The 20,510-nt window shown below is 49.4% G+C and overlaps 10 protein-coding genes across 10 annotated transcripts; 5 read left to right on the top strand and 5 right to left on the bottom strand.

Annotated features, from left to right (window-relative positions):
- Positions 1 to 920: 920 nt before the first annotated feature.
- On the top strand, positions 921 to 1,563 carry T069G_04267 (glutathione-dependent formaldehyde-activating enzyme domain-containing protein; the record flags this gene model as incomplete). Its single annotated transcript, XM_056171477.1, has 3 exons — positions 921 to 1,089; positions 1,172 to 1,413; positions 1,486 to 1,563. 3 exons carry the CDS (start codon positions 921 to 923, stop codon positions 1,561 to 1,563), a joined length of 489 nt encoding a protein of 162 aa, XP_056032369.1.
- Positions 1,564 to 1,809: 246 nt separating this feature from the next.
- T069G_04266 (NADH-ubiquinone oxidoreductase b18 subunit (NDUFB7) domain-containing protein) lies at positions 1,810 to 2,251 on the bottom strand (the record flags this gene model as incomplete). The annotated part of the gene is made up of 3 exons (XM_056171476.1): positions 1,810 to 1,914; positions 2,024 to 2,148; positions 2,221 to 2,251. The coding sequence occupies 3 exons, from the start codon at positions 2,249 to 2,251 to the stop codon at positions 1,810 to 1,812; spliced, it is 261 nt and encodes an 86-aa protein (XP_056032368.1).
- A 1,154-nt stretch (positions 2,252 to 3,405) lies between these two features.
- T069G_04265 (FHA domain-containing protein) lies at positions 3,406 to 4,128 on the top strand (the record flags this gene model as incomplete). Its single annotated transcript, XM_056171475.1, has 1 exon — positions 3,406 to 4,128. The coding sequence occupies one exon, from the start codon at positions 3,406 to 3,408 to the stop codon at positions 4,126 to 4,128; it is 723 nt and encodes a 240-aa protein (XP_056032367.1).
- Positions 4,129 to 4,449: 321 nt separating this feature from the next.
- On the bottom strand, positions 4,450 to 5,724 carry T069G_04264 (uncharacterized protein; the record flags this gene model as incomplete). The annotated part of the gene is made up of 2 exons (XM_056171474.1): positions 4,450 to 5,602; positions 5,648 to 5,724. 2 exons carry the CDS (start codon positions 5,722 to 5,724, stop codon positions 4,450 to 4,452), a joined length of 1,230 nt encoding a protein of 409 aa, XP_056032366.1.
- Positions 5,725 to 7,375: 1,651 nt separating this feature from the next.
- T069G_04263 (major facilitator superfamily domain-containing protein) lies at positions 7,376 to 9,027 on the top strand (the record flags this gene model as incomplete). Its single annotated transcript, XM_056171473.1, has 4 exons — positions 7,376 to 7,576; positions 7,629 to 7,740; positions 7,802 to 8,799; positions 8,857 to 9,027. 4 exons carry the CDS (start codon positions 7,376 to 7,378, stop codon positions 9,025 to 9,027), a joined length of 1,482 nt encoding a protein of 493 aa, XP_056032365.1.
- A 326-nt stretch (positions 9,028 to 9,353) lies between these two features.
- On the bottom strand, positions 9,354 to 10,965 carry T069G_04262 (major facilitator superfamily domain-containing protein; the record flags this gene model as incomplete). Its single annotated transcript, XM_056171472.1, has 3 exons — positions 9,354 to 9,434; positions 9,486 to 10,738; positions 10,815 to 10,965. 3 exons carry the CDS (start codon positions 10,963 to 10,965, stop codon positions 9,354 to 9,356), a joined length of 1,485 nt encoding a protein of 494 aa, XP_056032364.1.
- A 421-nt stretch (positions 10,966 to 11,386) lies between these two features.
- On the top strand, positions 11,387 to 12,102 carry T069G_04261 (isochorismatase family domain-containing protein; the record flags this gene model as incomplete). Its single annotated transcript, XM_056171471.1, has 2 exons — positions 11,387 to 11,812; positions 11,890 to 12,102. The coding sequence occupies 2 exons, from the start codon at positions 11,387 to 11,389 to the stop codon at positions 12,100 to 12,102; spliced, it is 639 nt and encodes a 212-aa protein (XP_056032363.1).
- Positions 12,103 to 12,221: 119 nt separating this feature from the next.
- T069G_04260 (uncharacterized protein) lies at positions 12,222 to 13,646 on the bottom strand (the record flags this gene model as incomplete). The annotated part of the gene is made up of 1 exon (XM_056171470.1): positions 12,222 to 13,646. The coding sequence occupies one exon, from the start codon at positions 13,644 to 13,646 to the stop codon at positions 12,222 to 12,224; it is 1,425 nt and encodes a 474-aa protein (XP_056032362.1).
- Positions 13,647 to 14,756: 1,110 nt separating this feature from the next.
- T069G_04259 (uncharacterized protein) lies at positions 14,757 to 17,150 on the bottom strand (the record flags this gene model as incomplete). Its single annotated transcript, XM_056171469.1, has 2 exons — positions 14,757 to 15,853; positions 15,905 to 17,150. 2 exons carry the CDS (start codon positions 17,148 to 17,150, stop codon positions 14,757 to 14,759), a joined length of 2,343 nt encoding a protein of 780 aa, XP_056032361.1.
- Positions 17,151 to 18,319: 1,169 nt separating this feature from the next.
- T069G_04258 (sugar transporter domain-containing protein) lies at positions 18,320 to 20,016 on the top strand (the record flags this gene model as incomplete). Its single annotated transcript, XM_056171468.1, has 2 exons — positions 18,320 to 19,834; positions 19,903 to 20,016. The coding sequence occupies 2 exons, from the start codon at positions 18,320 to 18,322 to the stop codon at positions 20,014 to 20,016; spliced, it is 1,629 nt and encodes a 542-aa protein (XP_056032360.1).
- Positions 20,017 to 20,510: the final 494 nt, after the last annotated feature.

Below are 20,510 nucleotides of genomic sequence, written 5' to 3'. Positions count from 1 at the left end.
GGCTCATCACAGGCAGCGAGTCGTGCAGTTTAGTTTATAAGAAAATTATGTATTGTTTTGGGAGAATTTCAATAGTATCTCGAAAGCTTGGCACTGAGATCAAGATGTAGTTGTGGTGTTTATGTACATGTACTCAACCAACATGCTTTTGCGTAACGGACATCCATTCTCAGTCTATTAAGCAGCGCCAATGCAAATCGCCGCCTATCAGTCTTTTTTTCTCTTAAGGCGGGGTCATTGCGCGGAATTCTTTTCCATCTCACCCCGCTTTTAGCGACCGCCCGTCTTAGATACAGAATGCGCAACTGAAAGGACTAAAAGCAGCACATTCTTGATTAGACCCATGTAGTATTTGTGTATTGAGACTTTTATATCAAGATACGAATTACTTACCTATTTGAGATTCCTCCATAAAGTCCATATAATCTTAAATCCGTCTTAACTCCGTGCAAGTGGTTTCTTCTTAAATACGGATGGCCTCTTGTCAAAACACACGGAAGTCGGAATTGAGCCACTTTTGGCTTAGACGGTCCAGTGCGAACAAAAGCATCCGAGCGTGTTATCCGAAGGTTTGGATTGAACCCTTACTTCCCTCATGTCTATGCTTGTTATGTATTTACATTTTGTTTGTTGGTGATTCTTTATGTGACTCTACGAAAGCATCATGGCCATTCACAGCCATTGTGATTCACTACATCTACCCGAGACCTTAGAGATCAACCATCATGATATCGTCACATACCTATGTTACGTCATGTACTCTCATAGTAGTATAACTTGTCAATGAGTAACCGTGAATAGTATTCGTGCTTAGGATTATCCTTTTTTTTCTACGATTGATATCTCGGGAAACCCTCGTATATGTGAAATTGATACATGTATACAGTCTTCTCCATCGCCAATTGTATTACATCTCCAAAATGACGGACCATCACTGGGAAACGCAGCCACCTTACCAAGAACCTGATCAGAATTTTAACAAGGTGCTACAAGGAGCTTGTCACTGCGGCAGAGTTAAATACTGGCTCAGCAAAGATAAACCCCTGGCCTCCAAATACTGTCACTGCGGCGATTGTAAAGTCATCCACGGTAAAGCATCCCTTCGACTTATTAGCCCACGTGCTTCTCTGCATTATATCATGCTCCCAAATAGACTCATATCAAGTAATAGGTGCCCCTTTCCAATGGGCAGCAATATTCCAAAAGTCAGATATGGCGTTCCAGAAAGGCACCGAAAGCCTGCGCTTCTACAACTCCGGGTCACAGTCACCAGAACACGAACTACCCTGCAAAGTGAGCTGCTCTCATTGCGGCACCCTCATTATGGATGAAGGACGAAACATGGTCCTGCTATTTCCAACGCTCCTGTCATTCCAAAACGAGGCTCAGAAGAAGAATTTCGCTGTCCAGTATGTAATTCCCCGGGATTTCGGTTTGGACAACATGTCTAACATTGCATGCATGTGCCACCTCTTCTATCCGCAGCGGGTTGTGGATTTACCTGATGGAAAACCGAAGTGGGCAGGGCTAGATAACAAGAGCGAGCTGGTAGATGAAGTCTGACTCTAGAAGAAATAAAAAGCTCATGTCGATGTCGATCCTTACGGCTCGATATAATTTGACCGCATTTGCCATTCCCTCAGAGTGTTCAAACGAGATTGCCGTCATCATTCCCTCAAAGAGTGAATCTCCATGGTCCGGGACACCAAAAGAAAACACATGCACTATTCGTATGTTTGGATATTTTTCTATTCCCGTTCCTCATGCATGGATGATATGTACACGGCGTTCCATCGTCCTCGCAGCACCCTAGTTGCTTCGTGCGCCCTCTTTTGACTCCCGCAGCTCGTTCATCTTGGCCACCCGCTTCTTGAACTCGACGTACTGGCATTTCTCGTAGCCGTGTCGCTCGTCCTAACAACCCCATCCGATACAAATTAGCAAGACTGTCCTTTTTGCTCCCAGCGACCTCCCCCCTCCACAAATCGCGACTCGTTCGACTCCGGGCTGGATGAAAACATACCGTGCAACTCCACGGAGCATACCAGGTCTCTCTTCGGCACTTGTTCAGGGGAATCAGGAGGTGAGCGCAGCTGTCTCTGTAGGCGAGAGGGAGCTTTGCATCTCGCATCTCCTCGCGGGTCGCCTCTGCGGCTGGGTCAGCGGCTGCGGATCGAGATTTGGGGGCTCACCGGAGTGAGTGGGAGCAGGTGCACTTACGCCGCGCATCTGTAGCTGCGTCGGAAGCCATTTTTGCGATTCAATTGGCCTTCGATGATGTCGTGGGATGAGGCATTCGGATGCCGCAAAGGTCCTGTCCGGGTGAAGGTCGGCCGCTGGAGGAGCTGGTTTTGCGGCCCTAAATGTGAGGCAGCAATTTGTAATGGTACCTCAGCGCAAGTACCTCTCTTACACCCACTGCAAAAAGCTGCTGGTGATGATGGCTCAACCATCATGAAATTGCTGCCTCTCGATAAAATTAACAACAGCCATTGGAAGCTAATGTCCTTGGAGTCCCCTGATGACTCCCAAAATGTCATTTCATGTCACCGAGTCCAGGCAGCAGCCGCACGGTTCTTCGTATTAGTCCACGTCAAACTGCTATTGTTTGCTTGGTGAACTTGCCTTGTATCACATCACCCTTCACAAACAACAAGCACCTCAAAAGTGATTTCCTTGCCCAAATTTGAAACCAACGTTAGACATGAAAATTAAATCTTCACCACTACTCGCGACCCGCGACATTCCCCAACGCGCATCTCGCGTGCGTCGCGCACCAAACTAGGCCGTCCAGCAGCAAATGATTGGCTCCCAGCCTTCCGCCACCGCACCGTGAATCTCATTACTGCCCAAAGCCTCACTTTCTTCACGATGCAGCGACCAGCCACCACTAAAGGGCTGCAGAATCATAAAAGTATGCGTCATCTGCTTATAGTTCATGCAAGTCAGCTGTTTTCGCGACGCGGCAGCACGAGATCGTGGCCAGTAGATGTTCGTTGTCCATGCGACGAGCGCGTTGTTCGTGGATCGTCGGGCTGTTGGGCTGAGATGAAGATTTTGCATGCTGCATGTTGTATGTACGAGTAGGTTCTATATAAGTAGAGAGGCTGGAATCCCTTAGATGATTGCTTTTCCTTGTCTTCAATCTTGTTTCTGTACAACTATCTCTCTTTTGGTCTTTGAATCTTGCTCAAATTCTTTTTTAACAACTTGCTTTCTCTCATTTTTGAATCAACATCCGTCTACAGCACGGGTTTAATATACACACGCAACGACACACTTATTTGTGATTCACTCTTTACACTCAGCATATTGTATCACCACAGCGCTTACTTTCATTTCAACTGCATTCACTTTTGACCTCATACAATAATTATACATTCTTAATAACTCCAACATCTCACCATGGCAACTCATCCCGACGACATCATCGCCTGGCTCGTCCCAACCACACATCATTCTTGGGCCGACAAATCTACCCAACTCCCCGAAAACGCCTCTCGCATCATCTCATCTACAAACTCATACCCATATCTCTCATCTCGTCTCTCCAACCTCACAAACCATGCTCCCGGGAGAGCCATCCAACTCACATTCTCACAACCGCCTAAACGCCCAGGCAGCTTCGTCCTCGGCACGGATCCGAGGACCTGCGATATCATTTTACCCAGTGTCGAGGGTATATCGAAACAACACTGCGCAATCAGCTTCGACGCACAGTCAAGACTGGTGCTGAGCGACTTTTCAGAAAGGGGGACGCAGGTGTGGTACGACTGGGAAAGCAACGGCGACAGAACCGATTACTCGTGGATTCTCAGCAGCGGGTGCTCTGACGAGTTTCCCAGCATGGTGCAGCGCATCACAGTTGATATCCAAGGAGTGCGATTTCAAGTCGTTGTAAACGACCATTCGGATTGGAACACCTTTAGAAAACAGGTTGACAGGTTCTGTGAGCAGCCTAGCTGGGAAGATGCTTCTTCCTGGGTTGACACTTCGCTGCTGCTGTCGTCAGCAATGGCTCCCTTTCAGCATGTTGTTGTAAAGAACACAACAAACGAGCCAATTGGAGAGATATATCTCTGGAATTTGGCACGACCATGGGAACCGATGGTAAAGGCATCGGCATAGAAAACCAGAGTGCAGCCGGGACAGGATTCACGCAGCACACGCATCTGGTTTGGCAGTAGTACAAGGTACTGTGCATTTTGGAATTATAGGATAGCTGAAAGGGTTGTCACAGTTCAATGACAGAGGCAGCCCATGCTTAGCAATGCAATAAATTTTTGAATCGATTCTCAAATGTACAACGCTCATAAATATTGTGACAAGCCCCCATCCAGAGAGGGTATTATAGTAAACTCCGAAAGCATGTTTCCCCCGGTTGTATGGCTTCCCTCTGCCACCACTTCATGTCCCGCCAGTGATGCCAAAATTCTTTTTCTTCTTCTTCTATGCTGTAGTCGCTTCTGCCTCAGCAGATGGTGCCTCGGCTGGTTGCTCCGCCTCGTCCATGAAGCGTGTCATGGCGAACTCTGGCGCTCTTCTTCGCTGGACCTTGCGAGCTCCCTTGGTTCCTTTTCTCAAAGCTGCCGTAGCGGCCTCTTCCTTGACAAGTGCCTTTTCTGCCTCCCTATCCAACATGGTTCCTTCCAGACTGAGGTAGCTCGTCTCGCCGCTGACGCCGACATCGAAGTTGCGAATGCGGAAACGAATCTTGCCCTTAACCTTCTTTCCACTTCCGTCAACCCAGAACCCCGTGCTGTGGATCTGGCGCACAACTCCGTGGTCGTCTGCAGTAATCACTGATGCAGTCTCCTCCATACCATAGGCCTCAGGATCCTCATTAGAGACCCACTTCCAGGCAGATGGCAGACGACGAGCCTCAATAGAGGCGTTGAATTGACCAAAGCAAACGACACCAATATGGCCTTCAGTCTGAAGGTTGATGCTGCCTTCCATCCACGCACCACGGCTGGGGACAAACAAGTCGACCTCAGCCGTGATCCAGCCAAAGCCAACTGCGAACTCATTGACTGACTTTAGAGTGGTCGGGTCGTCGTCTGAAGCGGCGGCGCCTTTGCGGCCGGGGTTCTCGCCCAGAGCGACGTTCTTGTAGTTCATCAACACACCCCTCAGGGATGGAACGTATTTGTTCTTGAGGTGTTGTAGGTGTTGGTACTCGCTGTTCGTTACTGGTTGCGACCAGCCGATGGGGTATATGGGCTCGTAAAGAGAAACAGTCTGGCTGTAGAATGGATACTGAGGGTTGGCAGGGATATCGGGAGGTTGGTAGACTTCAGAGGATGTCTGCTGGGCGGGTTGTTTGACATCCATGGTACTAGCATCGGCATCTGCAGCTTCAGGAGCGTCATCGTTTTCGGCTTCCTCGTCGGCATGCTTCTTGGACTTCTTCTTCTTCTTCTGCTTCTCTTCGCCAGCATCCTCGGCATCGTGCTCCTCTTCCTTATGCTTCTTCTTGTGCTCCTTCTTCTTCTTCTTGTGCGTTACTTCGGCATCGTCGTCCAGCAGTTGTGAAGCCTCGACCTCTTCGTCCTGGTTCTCCTCGACGGATGCGCTCTTGGATTTCTTGTGCTTGCGGGTTCTGTCGGTTAGGGCATCCTCTTCCCTATCTCTCTTCTTTTCTGACTTGGACGCCTTGTCCTTCTTGTGCTTCTTTTCGGATTTTGAAATTGCCGGCTCGGGCGACGCAATTGAGGCGGACATTTTGTCGCAAATCTTCCGGCCAATTCTCTCAATGGGATGAATGAAGCTTGTTTGCTAGGGAAATTTTTTTTCCAAAAGAGCTGCAGTGGCTTATCTTATCGATTATCGCGCTCATGGTGGGGCGATCCCTGCACATGAACTTTCAGAGCTCTTCCAATTCACTGAGCCGCAGCTCTTTGCCATTGCTCTCAAAGATCTGCTTCAATATTGCAATTTTCTTTCTCCTTCGTTCATCTTGATTCATTCTGGCTTAATTCATTCCATTGTGATGCGTTGAAGGTTTTCTATCGTCGCAAAGTCAATGTTTCCTGCGTACGTACATTTTAGCACTATAACGCCTGACCCAAATCATGCACTGGTAGAGGGCGTGCGGTAACTTGGCAACCTCCACACAACTCGAAGATGTCATTGATCGATTAGAAGCTCATCGCCCGTGAAACTGGGATAGAATGATGTGGCTATCAATCGTTTACCGTCTGGGCGATTCGGTTCGGCAACATAATGCGATGCTACCCTCAACTACCTGATTTCCATCTTTGGGACAAATTCTTGGGCAATTTCTTTGAGCAAAGCTTTGAGCGTCGGTATGCCTGATATACAGCTTCAGACAGCCTTCCGATACCCTTGAGCAAAGAGTTTAACCATATCATGCATGTTCTACGGTTATTTCCGTGCTAATGCAGCCATGCTTCTTGGTTTGACAAGCGGGTCTAGAGTCGCTCGGATCACTCAGTTTGCCCGGCGGATAACGAAGCAGACAGACAGAATCCACCTCGAAAATGGGCACGTTTTCTGTCTACGAAGGAGCTGTGCGAATACGTAACGGAGAGCCCCCTCTGGACCACTAAACCAGAACGTGAGGCATTATCGAATGACACTGGATAACCGGCACTGGTTCAACAAGGACCCCCTCAGGCCCGTTTCTCGAGTCATTTTGCAAGGAGAATAGCCCATATACTAGTGCTCATATACCCAGTACAGCCCTGAGGCTCTCGTTGGCCAATCGCAGGGGCAGCTTCGACATGAGAATTTCCGTGAAAGGCAACATGAAGATAATCAGCATGGCATCCTAATGTCCGCTTATGCCATCTTGTGCGAGATGAACGCCAAGAGTCAAGACCTCTTCCCTGATAACCATAACCCGTTTGTCTCTATGTATGCATGTCTAATTACAGATGCGACTCTGAATGCTGGCTGTCCAACAAATCATGAACCACGTTCGGCTCTCCGCACTTGTTGAAAATTTTCTACTGGCTAGTCAGCGCTTGTCATGCATCTCCCTGGTTGAAATGTCTTGGCATCGTGGACACAGCACCAACTCTCGGTTTTCTTCCAGGTGGGAATTACTCGGAGAGCAACTTTAAGATCCATATAGCTTACGCACGAGGTGATTAGAACCGGCTAAAGGTCCGAACACGGTCAACTAAACGGGCACAAATCGATGGCCATGTGGCCCCTCGATCCACCGTGGCCATCACACACTTTATCAATCAGTCTCCATATCAATCAATCAGATAAGATCCCTGCCAGCATGCATTCCCTTCTTAAAGCCCCAAAAGTCGCCCATCCACGATGCTGCTTCAGCGCCTATTCTAGTACTTCATCCAGATCATACTCTTTGCGATTTCTGCAAAGGGAAGAGCTGCGCACCATGAGTGACGAGGAAAAGCATCCCGCCGACGTTGTCGGTGTGCCGGTTGGTGATGAGTCGGACTCTGCGTCTGATCGACAGCGGACCACCAACATCCCGTGGAGCATGAAGATTCTGTCTGTCATACTCGTCAGTTTGGTTGGTTTTGGGTCTCACTGGAGCAGTGGAGTGACGGGTGCCATGAAAAGCACTCTGAAAAAGGTTGGCTCTCTTGCTTATTCCTGACTGGCGATCACCTCTAACACAGTCATAGGAGCTGCACATCAACAACGCCCAATATGCAACCTTGGATGCGAGTGAAAACTTCATCAAGACAGCTTTGATCCTTGTCAGCGGCGTCGTCACAGACCGAATTGGCGGTGCAAGTACGTATAACACTCGTCATTCTTCTGCAGTCATTGTGAACTAACAATCATCAACCACCAGGAGCCATGCTTTGGGGCAACGCCGTCTACAGTGTCGGAGCCATTCTCATTGCGGCGGCTACCCAAGTTCGCAATTTCAAGTTCATGATCTTTGGCAGCGTCGTCCAGGCACTTGGCGATGTCGCTACCCAGTGTGCGCAGTACAAGGTTTTCTCATCGTGGTTCGCTCCCTCCAACGGATTCGCCTCAACCCTTGGCTTTGAGCTGGGCCTTGGTAAAATCGGCAGCTTCGTTGGCCAGGCATCTGCCAATGTCATCGCCAAGAACACTGGCAACTTCAGCTGGGTATACTGGTGTGCCGTCTTCATTAACCTCTTTACCAACGTGGTGACTGTCGGCTTCTACATCTTCACAAACTACTGCGAGCGACGATACGCTGGCACAAATGATCCGGCAACCGGTGAAAGATTGACGGAGAAGAACAAGAAGTTCGAGATCACCAAGATGCTGCGACTCCCTTGGCCTTTCTGGCTCGTGGCCTTGTTTTCTCTTTTCCAGACATCCGTTGCCAGCGTCTTCTCCTCCAATGCGACCGAGTTTGCCCAGAAGCGTTTCAACATTTCTGCAGTCACTGCAGGCTGGTATTCAGCCATGTCCCAGTACCTCGGATTCTTCTTGGTGCCTCTCCTGGGCATTTTCATCGATATACTAGGTCAGCGTAACACCATTATGCTGGTCTGCGGCCTTGGTATGCTACTTTCCATGTGTCTTGCCGCCTTCGGTCCTACCATTGGAGGTACAGCAGCCAGTTTCGGTATCTACGCGTTTGCGGCTTCACTCGGCCCTACGGTCATCATTGACAGCATCCGCACCAGCATGTGGTACCAGGAAGTTTTCGGCTCTGGCTATGCTATCAAGATTGCCATCAACAACAGCATGACAATCATCATCGGCATCGTGGCTGGTGTCATTCAGGACCATGACAATGACAGCTACAACCGGGTCATTATCCTCTACGTCGTCCTTGCAGCGGGCTCTGTCGTTGTAGGCGCGATAATGGTTGGTCTTGGCTTTTTCAACCCTACAATGGGCAGACTGCAGTGGACACGAAAGCAGAGAATCATCAGGGGCGAAAAGATCAATGCACTGAAAGAGGATTTCGAAGAAGGAAGAAACCGAGAGTTCCAGAAGAGGTTGAGTATGTCTTGCTTTGCTGCTACAATAGTCCTATTATTGGGAGCTTGGGCAACGTACTTTTGGGGAGTGGCTACGGGCCATAACAACTAGATTACGAATAATGAGAATTTCTTAGACATGTATAAACCAATAATATTAGACACTTTCCCTGTTAATCCTACTCTCAATAGTGTAAATTTGACATCTTTTCGATTCATGAAGACAATTGATACAGTCTATAAGTTCCGTACTCTATTAGTATTATTATTATGGCTCTCAATCTAATGCGCATTTCTATATATGTTAGTGTTATTGGGCTTCTTTCGAAGTCGAAGCGCCCTCTTGTCTATAATACACTTTTACAATCCACACGATGCTTTTAATGTATGCGCAGAGTTGCAGTGGCAAACACTCTAACTCTTCACACAAGACGACGCTTACTTTTTCTGCATCCGGGCCTGCTTCCGCCAACCAGCGGCAAACTTCCACTGAATAGCCGGTCCAAGAAGCGCGACGAACTGTACAATGGCGCAAATGGTAAATGCCAATCCGACGCCAATGCCATTCACCATCGGCATCACCAGACTGGTGCCGCCGGCAGCAAAGAGACATCTCGCGAGGTTCAAGCTGGCGCTGGCCGCAGCGCTGCGATCCGAAAAGATGTCGACGAGGTATGTCATGATGGTGGATTGCGTCGAGACGGCAGTCCAGCCAGTGATGAATGTAGATATAATGGGAATAGCGATGGGGACTCGATGAGGGTAATTGATTGTCCAGCCGAACAAAAGAATCGACAGGCATTGAATGATGGAGAAGACGGGGATCAGACGAAGGCGAGCCTTTTCAATGGGGAAATCTTCTTCTGATTGAGTAGCAGAGCGAGTAAGCTCGGTACCATTTTCGAGATCCGTCTGAGCTACTTGAGCGTCATAGGCGGCCTTGACTTTTTTGTAGTCCTTGTCGAGGATTTTTCCCGTGATGAGAGTTCCTACCATGGAGCCCACTCCGTTGGCAATAAACGTCAGACCAATTTGCGTCTCCTTCAAGTTGTACTTTTGCTCAAAGAGAGTCGACATGGCAGTGATGCTCATTTGCCAGACGGCATAGTATATCGACAGGAAGACGATGATGGGAGTCGCGTGCTTGCTGATGAGAATTCGGAAAGGACCGAAAATATCAATGCGTTTCTTCGCGTCTGGGGCTGCAGTCGATGCCTCCCGATTCCATTCAATCTTTGAGAGTCTTTGGTATACGGTAAGAGGATATCTTCCGATGAGCGATGACGGGGTTCGGCTGCCGTTTGCGACAATGGATCGAAGAGTTTCCGGCAGAAAGACAATGAGGAACAACAAGAAACCGCCGCCATATGCTGTCAAAAACCAAAATATGGCCTTCCATCCTAACGATCCGGCAATAGCACCTCCAATCACAGGACCAATAGCAACGGGAACGAGCAGACCGGCTTGGAAGATGCCCATGAGACTTCCGCGGTTCGCTCGAGTGGTGATATCTCCAATGACACCAGAGCCAATGGCGATTGTGCTCGCACTTCCCGTGCTCTGGAGACATCGGAGAACAATCAAAGTGGCATAGTTCTTGGTCTCAGCAAGGCCGATACATGCACCGACGAAGACGAGAAAGGTACAGCAGTATGCAACTCGACGTCCCTTGACATCAGAAACGGGACCCCACAAGCTAGGAGCAATTCCCTGAAAGATGAGGTATGAAGTGACTGTAAGATTGACGAGCTCGACAGAGACATTGAGGTCCTTCGCGATAGTAGGGAGGGCCGGGAAGTAGATGTTGGATGCAAATCCAGAGACTGCAGCAGGGAAGCTATTAGTAAACATGGAGACCTAACGGTATGAGCTCTAGTAGGATCTGAGAAATTCACTTACATGTTGCTGCTGTGGAGACTATTATCACGATGAAGGCCCTTTGTCGACTGTCAAATATGCTGTAAGGCTCGGTTGCCTCTGGAGTCGCTGGGGGCGTTATCGTGGGCGAAGCATTTTCAACATCTTGTTCATTATCAGGTTTTGATGACATTTTATTCAATTCTTATTTGTATCTTATTGTGGTTTATCAAAAGACGATGCCATATTTGGATTGACCAAAGAATTCGATCGTTCTATATACCCTTTTGCAGGGGCAAATGCCACACGGGTCTCGGAGCTGAGGACTGGCATGTCGGAGTTGACCGTGGAGCACTCCGGAGTTGAGACGAAACACTGTCTCGAAGCATCCAATCACATCCCACTTGCCATCCATATTGGAACAGGACTTAATGACATTCAACAATACAATGTCCGGATATTTCCGGAGCTGATGCACCTTCTCTCCAGAATCAACTGACACAACCCAGTTTCAGCAACAACAACGGGAGAGACCCAAAATAAAACAGGATGATTGCTCATATTCCCAATTTCGCCTGCTTCAAAGCACACTTCCATTTGCCCATCCAGCAAAAATGTCGTCCGCGAACACCAACGGGTCCTCCCCCCTGAGCTTCGGCAAGCGGTATGCCGTGCTGAACCTTGATTTCATGAACATCCTGTTCGACATTGCCAAGGGCACGCCCGAGGGAACCAAATTCGTGGCCAACTGCACTCGTTGGGTCGATGCGGTGCATAAGCGGGATCCGAGACCCCCAAACATCTTCACGACTCTGTACTTCACCAGTCCTTCTCAGGCCGAGCTTCCGGCAGAAGCGCCTTTTACCAAGCTTGTTAATGGGTTTACTACTTTTGATGAGCATAATCCTGGCGTCAAGGTACCAGACTACATGAACGTCGATGAAAAGGATGTTGTTCTTCAGAAGATACGATGGTATGGTGGTGCAGGGAATGAGCTGGAAGACATTCTCAAGAAGAACGATATCGACACCGTTGTCATTGTAAGTCACATCCACGCAATGTGGTTGTCTCTCTGGTATAATTTTGATAGAGATAGCTAACTTTGTTTCTGTACCAGTCTGGCCTTAGTCTCTCCGGTGTTGTCATGAGCACGGTCTACCGACTGTTTGATTTGGATTACAAGATCATTGTGATTAAGGATAACGTGTTGGAAATGCCAGTATCCCAACATGAGCAATTTGCCGCTGTGTATTTGGATTATCTCATGCCGAAAATGAACCTCAAGGTTGTTACACTCGAAGAAGCGTTGGAGGCTCTTGAGCATTCTTAGAATTTATTCCATAGTACAATGATAAAGTTGGGCTTAATGGCAGTGAATGAAGGGGGCAGATGGTGTATAGATTATCATTAAATTAGAGGCATGGGTAAAACATGCCGCAGTATGTCAATTCACCCTCCATGCGTGCAGCTTGTGACTGCGTAGAGCATGGTGCCAAATTCGTCTAGATCCTCTAGCCAACTATCAACCCTCTGGCGCCTCCTTGCAACCACCGATTCTTCTAGGCTTTCAGGGATCGGCCAGAGTTCATTGATGCGGAGCATGCCCTCGTCCCATGCGGTAAGATATATGTTGTACCCCGTTTCCCAGTCGCGTCGTGTCTGAGCGAACCACAGAGTCTTGCTCGACACTGCCGGTAATCCTTCCAGTTCTATCCCGAGAAACGTCGGCAATCCATCTTCAGAAGAGAGAACGCTGTCAAAGAGGTACATGGTGAAGAGTGTTCGCCGTGAAGCCTCGGCGATGATCCAGCTTTCCCACTTGGGGCGCGTGCGCTGTTGCTCAGCTACGCACATGAGCCCCTGACGAGCTGTGACGCACGCCAACTCTTGCAGATTCATCATTGCCTGGCGCAGAAAAGGGCTGAGGCCTTGACTAAGCCGAAAGAAGAGAACCATGGTGTACATGAGATAGGCCTGGAATGCACTAAGCAGCGCCAGATGGTCATACGTATCACGCTGTTCAAAGAGATTGTTCATCTCCCTCTGCATAATCTCGGCAGTGACATTCTCGCTGCCCGGCAGTGGCTTGTCACATATCCGGATAATGCTCAGACAAGACGACAGCTGCGGGTTGGGCCCCTGGGCCGTGAGCTGTGCCGTGTGCACAAACGGCGGAAACCCGCGGCCATGCACGGCCATGCCGGTGTACGACTTTAGCAGCCGGTAGATAAAGGCCGCCACAGTGGGCGGGTAGTTTTTGACACTCTGGCCAGGGATCGGGATGTACGCGTTGAGCCATCGGTTGCTGATTTCCTCCGGGGTGATGGGGCAGATGAGATCGAGGTTGGAAAAGTCGAAAAACTCCGGGACCGAGGCTGGGCCGTCGAGCGACTGCGCGACCGGCCACTCCGCCCTCGTGGCAGCCGGCGCTGAGAAGCTGATGGGGCTGTGATCCGCGAAGCCAGGGTGAACCGACGGCGTCGCTGGGTCTTGGGTTATGTTTGGTGGCGACAGTTCGTCGCGCTCAGGGCTGGGAAGAGAACCGCCAGAAGCGCGGGAGAAGCTGGGAATAGGGCTGGGATTGCTGCTGTCGACGAAGACGGGGAGGTGAGATGTAGGAGTAGTAGTAGTGTGAATGTGATGAGTCTGTGGTTGTGACTGTGACTGTGTGTGTGGTTTTGATGCTGAGGATTGAGATGTGATGGATGTGGTTGATGAGGGAGCAGAGGTGGAAGTGGAATGCGGATAAAGACAGGCCAGACCGCGCTGAGCACACCTCGAGCAGCATCTCTCCTTGCGGTCACATCGTGCCTTGGCGACTGAACACTGTTGGCAGGCCTTTTGTCGAGAGGTGGCGTATCGTGCAGTTTTCATGACTTTGGCCGATAAGAGCATTGATTGATTGCCTCTTTGAACCAACTAACAAAGGCACGGCAGAGATGGAGGCATTAGGTAATGTTGATGATTCGTGATGATGAGTAATCAAGGGCGAAGAATGGAAATGGAAGAATGTGTGGAACAGAGAGAGAAGCAGCAGAGAAGCAGTAGAGAAGAAAGGTTGAGGGCGGAATTATTTTTCACGATGGCGGGAAGAGAGGATCAATCAACGACAGAAGCGATCAAGTGTCAATGCATGGGTGATTTAGAGTTTGAATCTGCCATGCTTGATTCAGCTCCATGGAATTTAGCGCCGCCGCCTGACTATGTGGCTCCATGGTTGTGAAAAGGTTCAATGATGTGATGATTGTGAAAGCCCGTTGGTACAACTCTTTCCGTGCTTGAGACAAGAGTTTCGGACTTTAGAAGACAATTATTGCGGACTTCGCACAGACACGAGTCGAGCTTGCGAATTCCGAAATCTGCCGGGCCGTTTATAGTAGAAAAAATCAGCGGCAAATAGAGGAGCCTTGTTAATGTTTAGTTCTCAACACGGAGAGTTGCCCCTATAACTAACTATATTACACAGTATATACACAAGACATATCAATTTTCCGCTCATCTACTGGATAGGAAACTATTCTGACGGATGGCGCATATAACCTTATCGCCATCCAGACCAACTGTATCTTACGCTCGCATCCTAATCCCAGCACGCTATCACACCGCATCTGAATCCTTTATTCCTACTCTGAGCCCTAACCGGCATAGGCTTCGCAGTATAACGCCATTAGCGCTCGATCTATAGTGGACTATACCCTATAGCACGTCGTATTTCTCTCCGTATGATGGATTGGGAAAACAAGTCCGGGTTCGGGCTGGCACGGACTGGAACAAGAGGGCCGGGGGTTTGAGTTGAGCCGAACAAGGCAACGGACTTTCACTTTCATCTCCAATCATCTTCGAATTTTCATCTCCAATCATCTTCGATTTGTAACATCAAATGATATATGATAATTATAGCTGGGACGCTTATTTCATCATGCATTTTCTCTATTTATTGCCAGCTTTGGACCATAGTCTAATCAATAATGCTTCTACTTTTGCTTAGTTCTGTAGTTGCAGCGACGGCCCCAGCTTAATAATGTCTCCAGGTTGATACGTTGCCTCAAACCGATGCTCACCATAATACACAATCAACGACGATGCCGCAGATGCCGCAGAGGCCTTGAACGTCACGCCGTCCAGCTTACCACCATGCCATTCGAAATGAGCCTCCAAACCGCCTCTAATTCGCATGCCGTCCACCGTTCCTTCAGACCAAGCCGTGGGTAAAGCCGGAAGCAAATCCACCTCAACCGGACCTCCCAAACGAGGAATGATGGATCGAATCAACATCTCAGAAATAGCCGCCGCGCCTCCGAAATTGCCATCAATGACGAAAATGTTCTTCTCAGCCCCTGCCACGCCCGGTTTGCTGTAGCTTAGCAGGTTATCGAAACTCAGCTCGCCGACCAAGTGACCAATCTGGGCAACAGCCTTCTCTGCGTCTCCCAGACGGGCGTAGTTGAGGGCAAAGAGAGCGGCCGTAAACTCGATATCCTCGAGATCGTCGCGGCCTTGCCTTCGTTCGAGCGTCACACGCGCTGCCTCTGCAAGATCAGGCTGGTGCCGAGCGGAGATTAGCGCTGACCGGCAAAGGGCCATGGTGTGGGAGAGATGTCGATGGTAGGGCTGAGCTTCTTCAAAGTCGTGCAGCCACTCCTGAAGCTGACCATTCTTGCCAATCTGGAATGGAGGCAGCTTCTCCCGTGCCTCTCGATATTTCTGGATATCGCCCTTCCAATTGAACTTGTCACTGTTGAATTTTGTCGCAGCGTACTCGCAGAATGCCAAGAGGTCGCGGACTAAGACGACATCAAGAGTTGGGGCCAAGGCCGCATAATGCTCCTCCTTTTCACCCTTTTCGTTGACCATGAAGAAGCTATTCTCTGGACTTACAGATGGGCCTGTGAGAAGCTTGCCCGTCTTCGGATCTTCAATCATGTAGTCAAGGAAAAACTTGCTTGCACCCGCCAACACCGGCCATGCATCGTTGGCCATGAAAGCTTCGTCTAGAGAATACTCAAACATCTCGATCAGATGGTTTGCCATCCAAAGGCCTCCCGTCACGTTCAGACCGTACGAAACCTCCCAGCCAGGATCTGCAAAACCCCATACGTTGCTAAAGACGTGAGCGACCCAGCCTTCGCAACCATAACAAACTCGTGCAGCGTGCTGCCCGCTCGCAGCAAGTCTTATAAGATATTTGACCAGAGGCTGCATAAGATCAGAGAAACCGCCGTTGAGGATCGCAAAGTAGTTCATCTGCGTGTTGATATCGAGATGGTAGTCACAGCTCCAGCCCATTTTGCAGGCCTCGCCATCATTCCACAAGCCTTGAAGGTGTAGCGGCAAGGGTGAATCATGACGAGTACCAGCAATAGTAAGGTAACGGGCATAGTGAAAGTAGAGCGCAAACATGCTGGGATCGGCATATCCAGAAGACTCAAAATTCTGTCGCCGCTGGTCTGTAGGAATGCTGGCGGTCGTACTGGATTTGGATCCCAAAGAGATGCTCATCCGACGGTACAGAGGCTGGTAGTCTTCCAGGTGTGCTTTGAGAAGATCAGCTACAGAGAGCTTCAGAGCCGCTTCCATCTGCTGAGGAGTTCTCTTTCTCCATTCATCATTTGGCTCACTGTAGTCGGTGTTGAAGGTTACCAATATTGTGATGCTCTTCTTTGCTGAAATGACAAGCTTAGCATCTCGGTGCTCGACTTTTCCTTCATCGACAGTTGCCGCAATAATACCGTAGCCCTTGACACCACATGTTCCATCGCTGTGCACTGATTCGAGGGCTTGGGCGTTGAACTCGAGCTTTCCATCATCATTGATCTTGGATGTGAATGCTTCGTTCTCGCCCTGTACTCCAACCACAACTTCCAATCCACTTAGATCATCACCATCGAATTGCACCACAAGCACTTGATTCAGATGACTGAGAAATGATCTCCTCTTAAACTGGCGGCCGTTTATAGTATATCTTGTCTCGGCTACGGCTTCGTCTAATCGTAGCTCTCTCTCGAAGCCATGAACTTGGTCAGTGCTTCCCTGGCCATTGACGACAATGTCAAGTGTTCCAACGCCAAGGTTGGTTCCGAAATTGTTCTTTTTGCTTTCAAGGTACTTCTCCGCTCGCTTCTTTCCTTGAGCGTAATCGCCATTGAGATAGCATTCTTGTGTTTCTCTCAGCTCGGCTTTGGGATCTGTGGGTCGCTCTGCTAGTCCTTCACCTGCCTTCTCCTCTTTCCCAGACCAGAAGGAGACTTCATTCAAGATGAAGGATTCCTTTGCGGGGGAAGAGAGCACCGAGGCGGCGAAACGGCCATTGCCAAGAGGGAGCGAGGTAGGGAATGTTGTTGAGGGAGTGGTATAATGAAGTCTGTGTTCTGAAGGCATCTTGTAAGACTGATGCTGCGAATCAATCTTCGTCTATGCAATGAGTGAGTTGTAAAGCAACGAACATGACATGTATGCAGCTTCCAGGTTCGGTTCGCAGCTGCGGAGATGCTTCAGCAACAAAACTCTACTCTGCATAACCCCCCACGGCTCGTGAATCCAAGAACTGTTACTAGTTGCCAAGCCGGAAAACCAATTCATCGCCAATAAACACAGCTGAGAGCCCCCCAAGCTCGCAATTCCCCGACCACGATAGCCGGCAGCCGGAGCAAAAAAGAGTCAGCTGTTCGTTGTGGGGTTTAGGTGCGGGAGCATTGTTCGGGTGGACTCTTGGCCTTCCTTGGCTTCACCACGACTAGGGCCCTGGCTGATTGGTCGATCTAGCTGGAATTCCTCCCGGATATTGAGCCGGATATTGGTCCGGGAGAGGTGTGGCCTAGATCGAGCGCCACTAGATGCCGCATCCCGGGTTTTCGTCCGAAACATCGACCTGGAGTCTTTCGATGTTTGCCAAAGTTTACCAGCTGTTATATGGTGAAAATTCCAATAGTTTGGTTAAAAAAGACTGGAAAGCCCGTGATACTATAGACTGAATTTACCCGAAGGCTGATCTACTGCCAAAGCCGACGGGAGTTGAAGCCCTTGCAACTAACTAATACGCTGTAAGTAGGTAAGTTGGTTGAGACTTGAAAGCAGCCCACATCTTCTTACAGGCAACATGTAGTCATTGTGACACTGAATTGAACCATGTCATAAATGCCCGACGGATCTCACATCATCTCATCTCGATGCTACTGTATCCGTACTTGTTTTCCCAACTGCCAATGGCAAAGCCGGCCTCGGCAAAAATATCGCCGCTCGTCCATCTCCATGCGGCTCGTGTCGCTTCCCCAGAACCAGGATTGCACTAAGTTGATCTTGCGGAGCCCCGCAACTTGACCTTATTAGTCCGGGGATGACTATTTGTGAACTCGGACTATACAAGACATATAAATACGATGCATGCAACGCTGATCTGGTGGTGAAGAGCAGGGTCTTTTCGGTTTGTCCTTCAAAGGTGCCTTTTATCCAGGTTCAAGGGCCTTTTCCCTAACAATTTCCCTCTCTGCCTCTCGTCTTCTCCTGTCAACTCCAAAGTGTCAAAGATCTCATCAGCACGTTTGCCCATCATGGAGAAGGAGGCCCATTCCACGGCGCTCGAAAATGTCGCCAGCAACATCGAGCATGAGCTCACCAACGCGGGGGAGACTGGCAAGATGGCCAGCATCAGCGAGGCCATGGCCAACAACGGCACAGCCCAGGAGCATCGACTCGGCTCTTGGGAGGCCTTCAAGCTCTACCGCAAGGGCGCCTTCTGGTCCATGTTCATCTCGCTGAGCATCATCATGCGCGCTTACGACATTGAGATCAGCGGCAACTTCTTCGCGCTGCCCGCTTTCCAGACGCACTTTGGCGTGGACTACGGCCCGGATCACGGAGGGTTCCAGATTCCCGCCAGATGGCAGGTTGCCATGGGCATGGGCAGCTTGGTCGGTCAGATTGTGGGAGCGTATCTCGTTTCGTTCCCTATGGAGAGGTTTGGTCGTAAGAAGACTTTTGCCGTCTGCCTTGTCCTGACGGCCATCCTGACCTTTATGCAATTCTTCGCCAACACCATTGGTGTCTTGACGGCCAGTCAGTACCTTAGCGGTATTGTTTGGGGAGGCTACTGTGTTATTGCCACGACATATGCTTCTGAGGTTCTTCCTCTCAGTCTCCGTGGTTTCCTCACTGGTTACATCAACCTCTGCTACGTCATGGGCCAGTTCATTCAGACCGGTGTAACTCGTGGCTTTATCAACCGACCCGACCAGTGGGCATACAAGATCCCCTTTGCCATCCAGTGGATCTGGCCCGTCGTCCTGCTTGCCGGTCTTCCCTTTGCGCCTGAGTCTCCTTGGTGGCTGGTTCGCCAGAATAGCATGGAGAAGGCAGAGAAGTCTCTCTCGAAGCTTGTTCAGAAGAACTCGGGCATCAACATCAAGGAAACGCTTGCCATGATGGTCAAGACTGATCTCCTTGAGCGAGAGCTGGAAGTCGGTACCACCTACGCCGATTGCTGGAAGGGACACAACCGTCGCCGTATGGAGATTTGCATCCTGCTCTTTGTTATCCAGAACTTTAGCGGTAACCCCGTCGGCTTCGCAACCTACTTTTTCGAACAGATCGGTCTCAACAACGTCCAGGCATTCGACATGGGAGTTGGTCTCAACGGAGTCGGTTTTATCGGCACCTGTCTTTCTGCTATTCCTCTGATCTACCTCGGTCGACGTCCTGCGTATATCTTCGGCCTTAGCTTCATGGTTACCATCCTCTTTATCGTCGCTCTCCTGACTTTCGCCCACGATTACACAACCAACTTCTCGTACCGATGGGCTCAAGCTACTTTGCTCATCATTCTCCAGTTCGTCTGGCAGGCAACCCTTGGTCCTCTGACTTATGTCGTCGTCTGCGAGACTCCATCAACGAAGCTCCGATCAAAGACCATCGCCATCGCCACCATGATCGACGCTCTTACTGGATTGGTTACTTCCGTCATTGGACCCTACTTGCTCAACCCTGGTGCTGCAGGTGCTGGAGCCAAGATTGAGTTTTTGTACGGCGGCATTTCTGTCTTTTCTCTTATCTGGACCATTTTCAGAATGGTGAGTACAACTTCTGATAACTCGACCTTTTTCAAAGTACATATTGCTAATAGTTTTCTTCCATACAGCCGGAGACTAAGGGCCGAACCTACGAAGAGTTGGATATCATGTTCGAAAGAGGCGTTCCTGCGAGGAAGTTTGCCTCGTACAAGTTTGAGGAGGATGATGATGTGAGGGTATAAAGAGATGGCTATTATTGGGCTAGTAATACTTTAATAATGCTATAATACCAATACCGAGTCTTTATGACAACTGTTATTTTGGGGCGTGCAGCAGACAAATTATTTCGTATCAGACGTGATCGTCCATCACATGAGTCGACATTTACCAGACCACGTGCTGATATTACGCTCAGGATAAACTACGATGCTTTCTCGCATAAGAAGATCTGATACATGACACCGATTCAAGGGTCATTTTAAATCCACTCATGATTGAAGACTGTTAGTGCTTCCTAGAGGGTAGCATTTGCTCTTCTTAAGAAGAAGTTAACACAGCGATCTAAGTCAACGGTAACCAATCATGGCAGCAAGAGTTAATAAACGAGCCGGAGCATAATAAGCCGGCTATCGCTCCCAGATCTCGTGGATTGGATCTCTTGGCAGCGGAGACCACAAGTAGCGTTGGTGTTGTCGGTAGCATTTCTCTCCACAACCCGCCATTCCTCTTAGCTCAG

The sequence above is a fragment of the Trichoderma breve genome, chromosome 2 (assembly GCF_028502605.1).
Source record: "Trichoderma breve strain T069 chromosome 2, whole genome shotgun sequence".
NCBI lineage: Eukaryota > Fungi > Ascomycota > Sordariomycetes > Hypocreales > Hypocreaceae > Trichoderma > Trichoderma breve.
The sequence above is the reverse complement of the archived record's forward strand: the minus strand, read 5'-3'. Positions and strand labels throughout refer to the sequence as shown.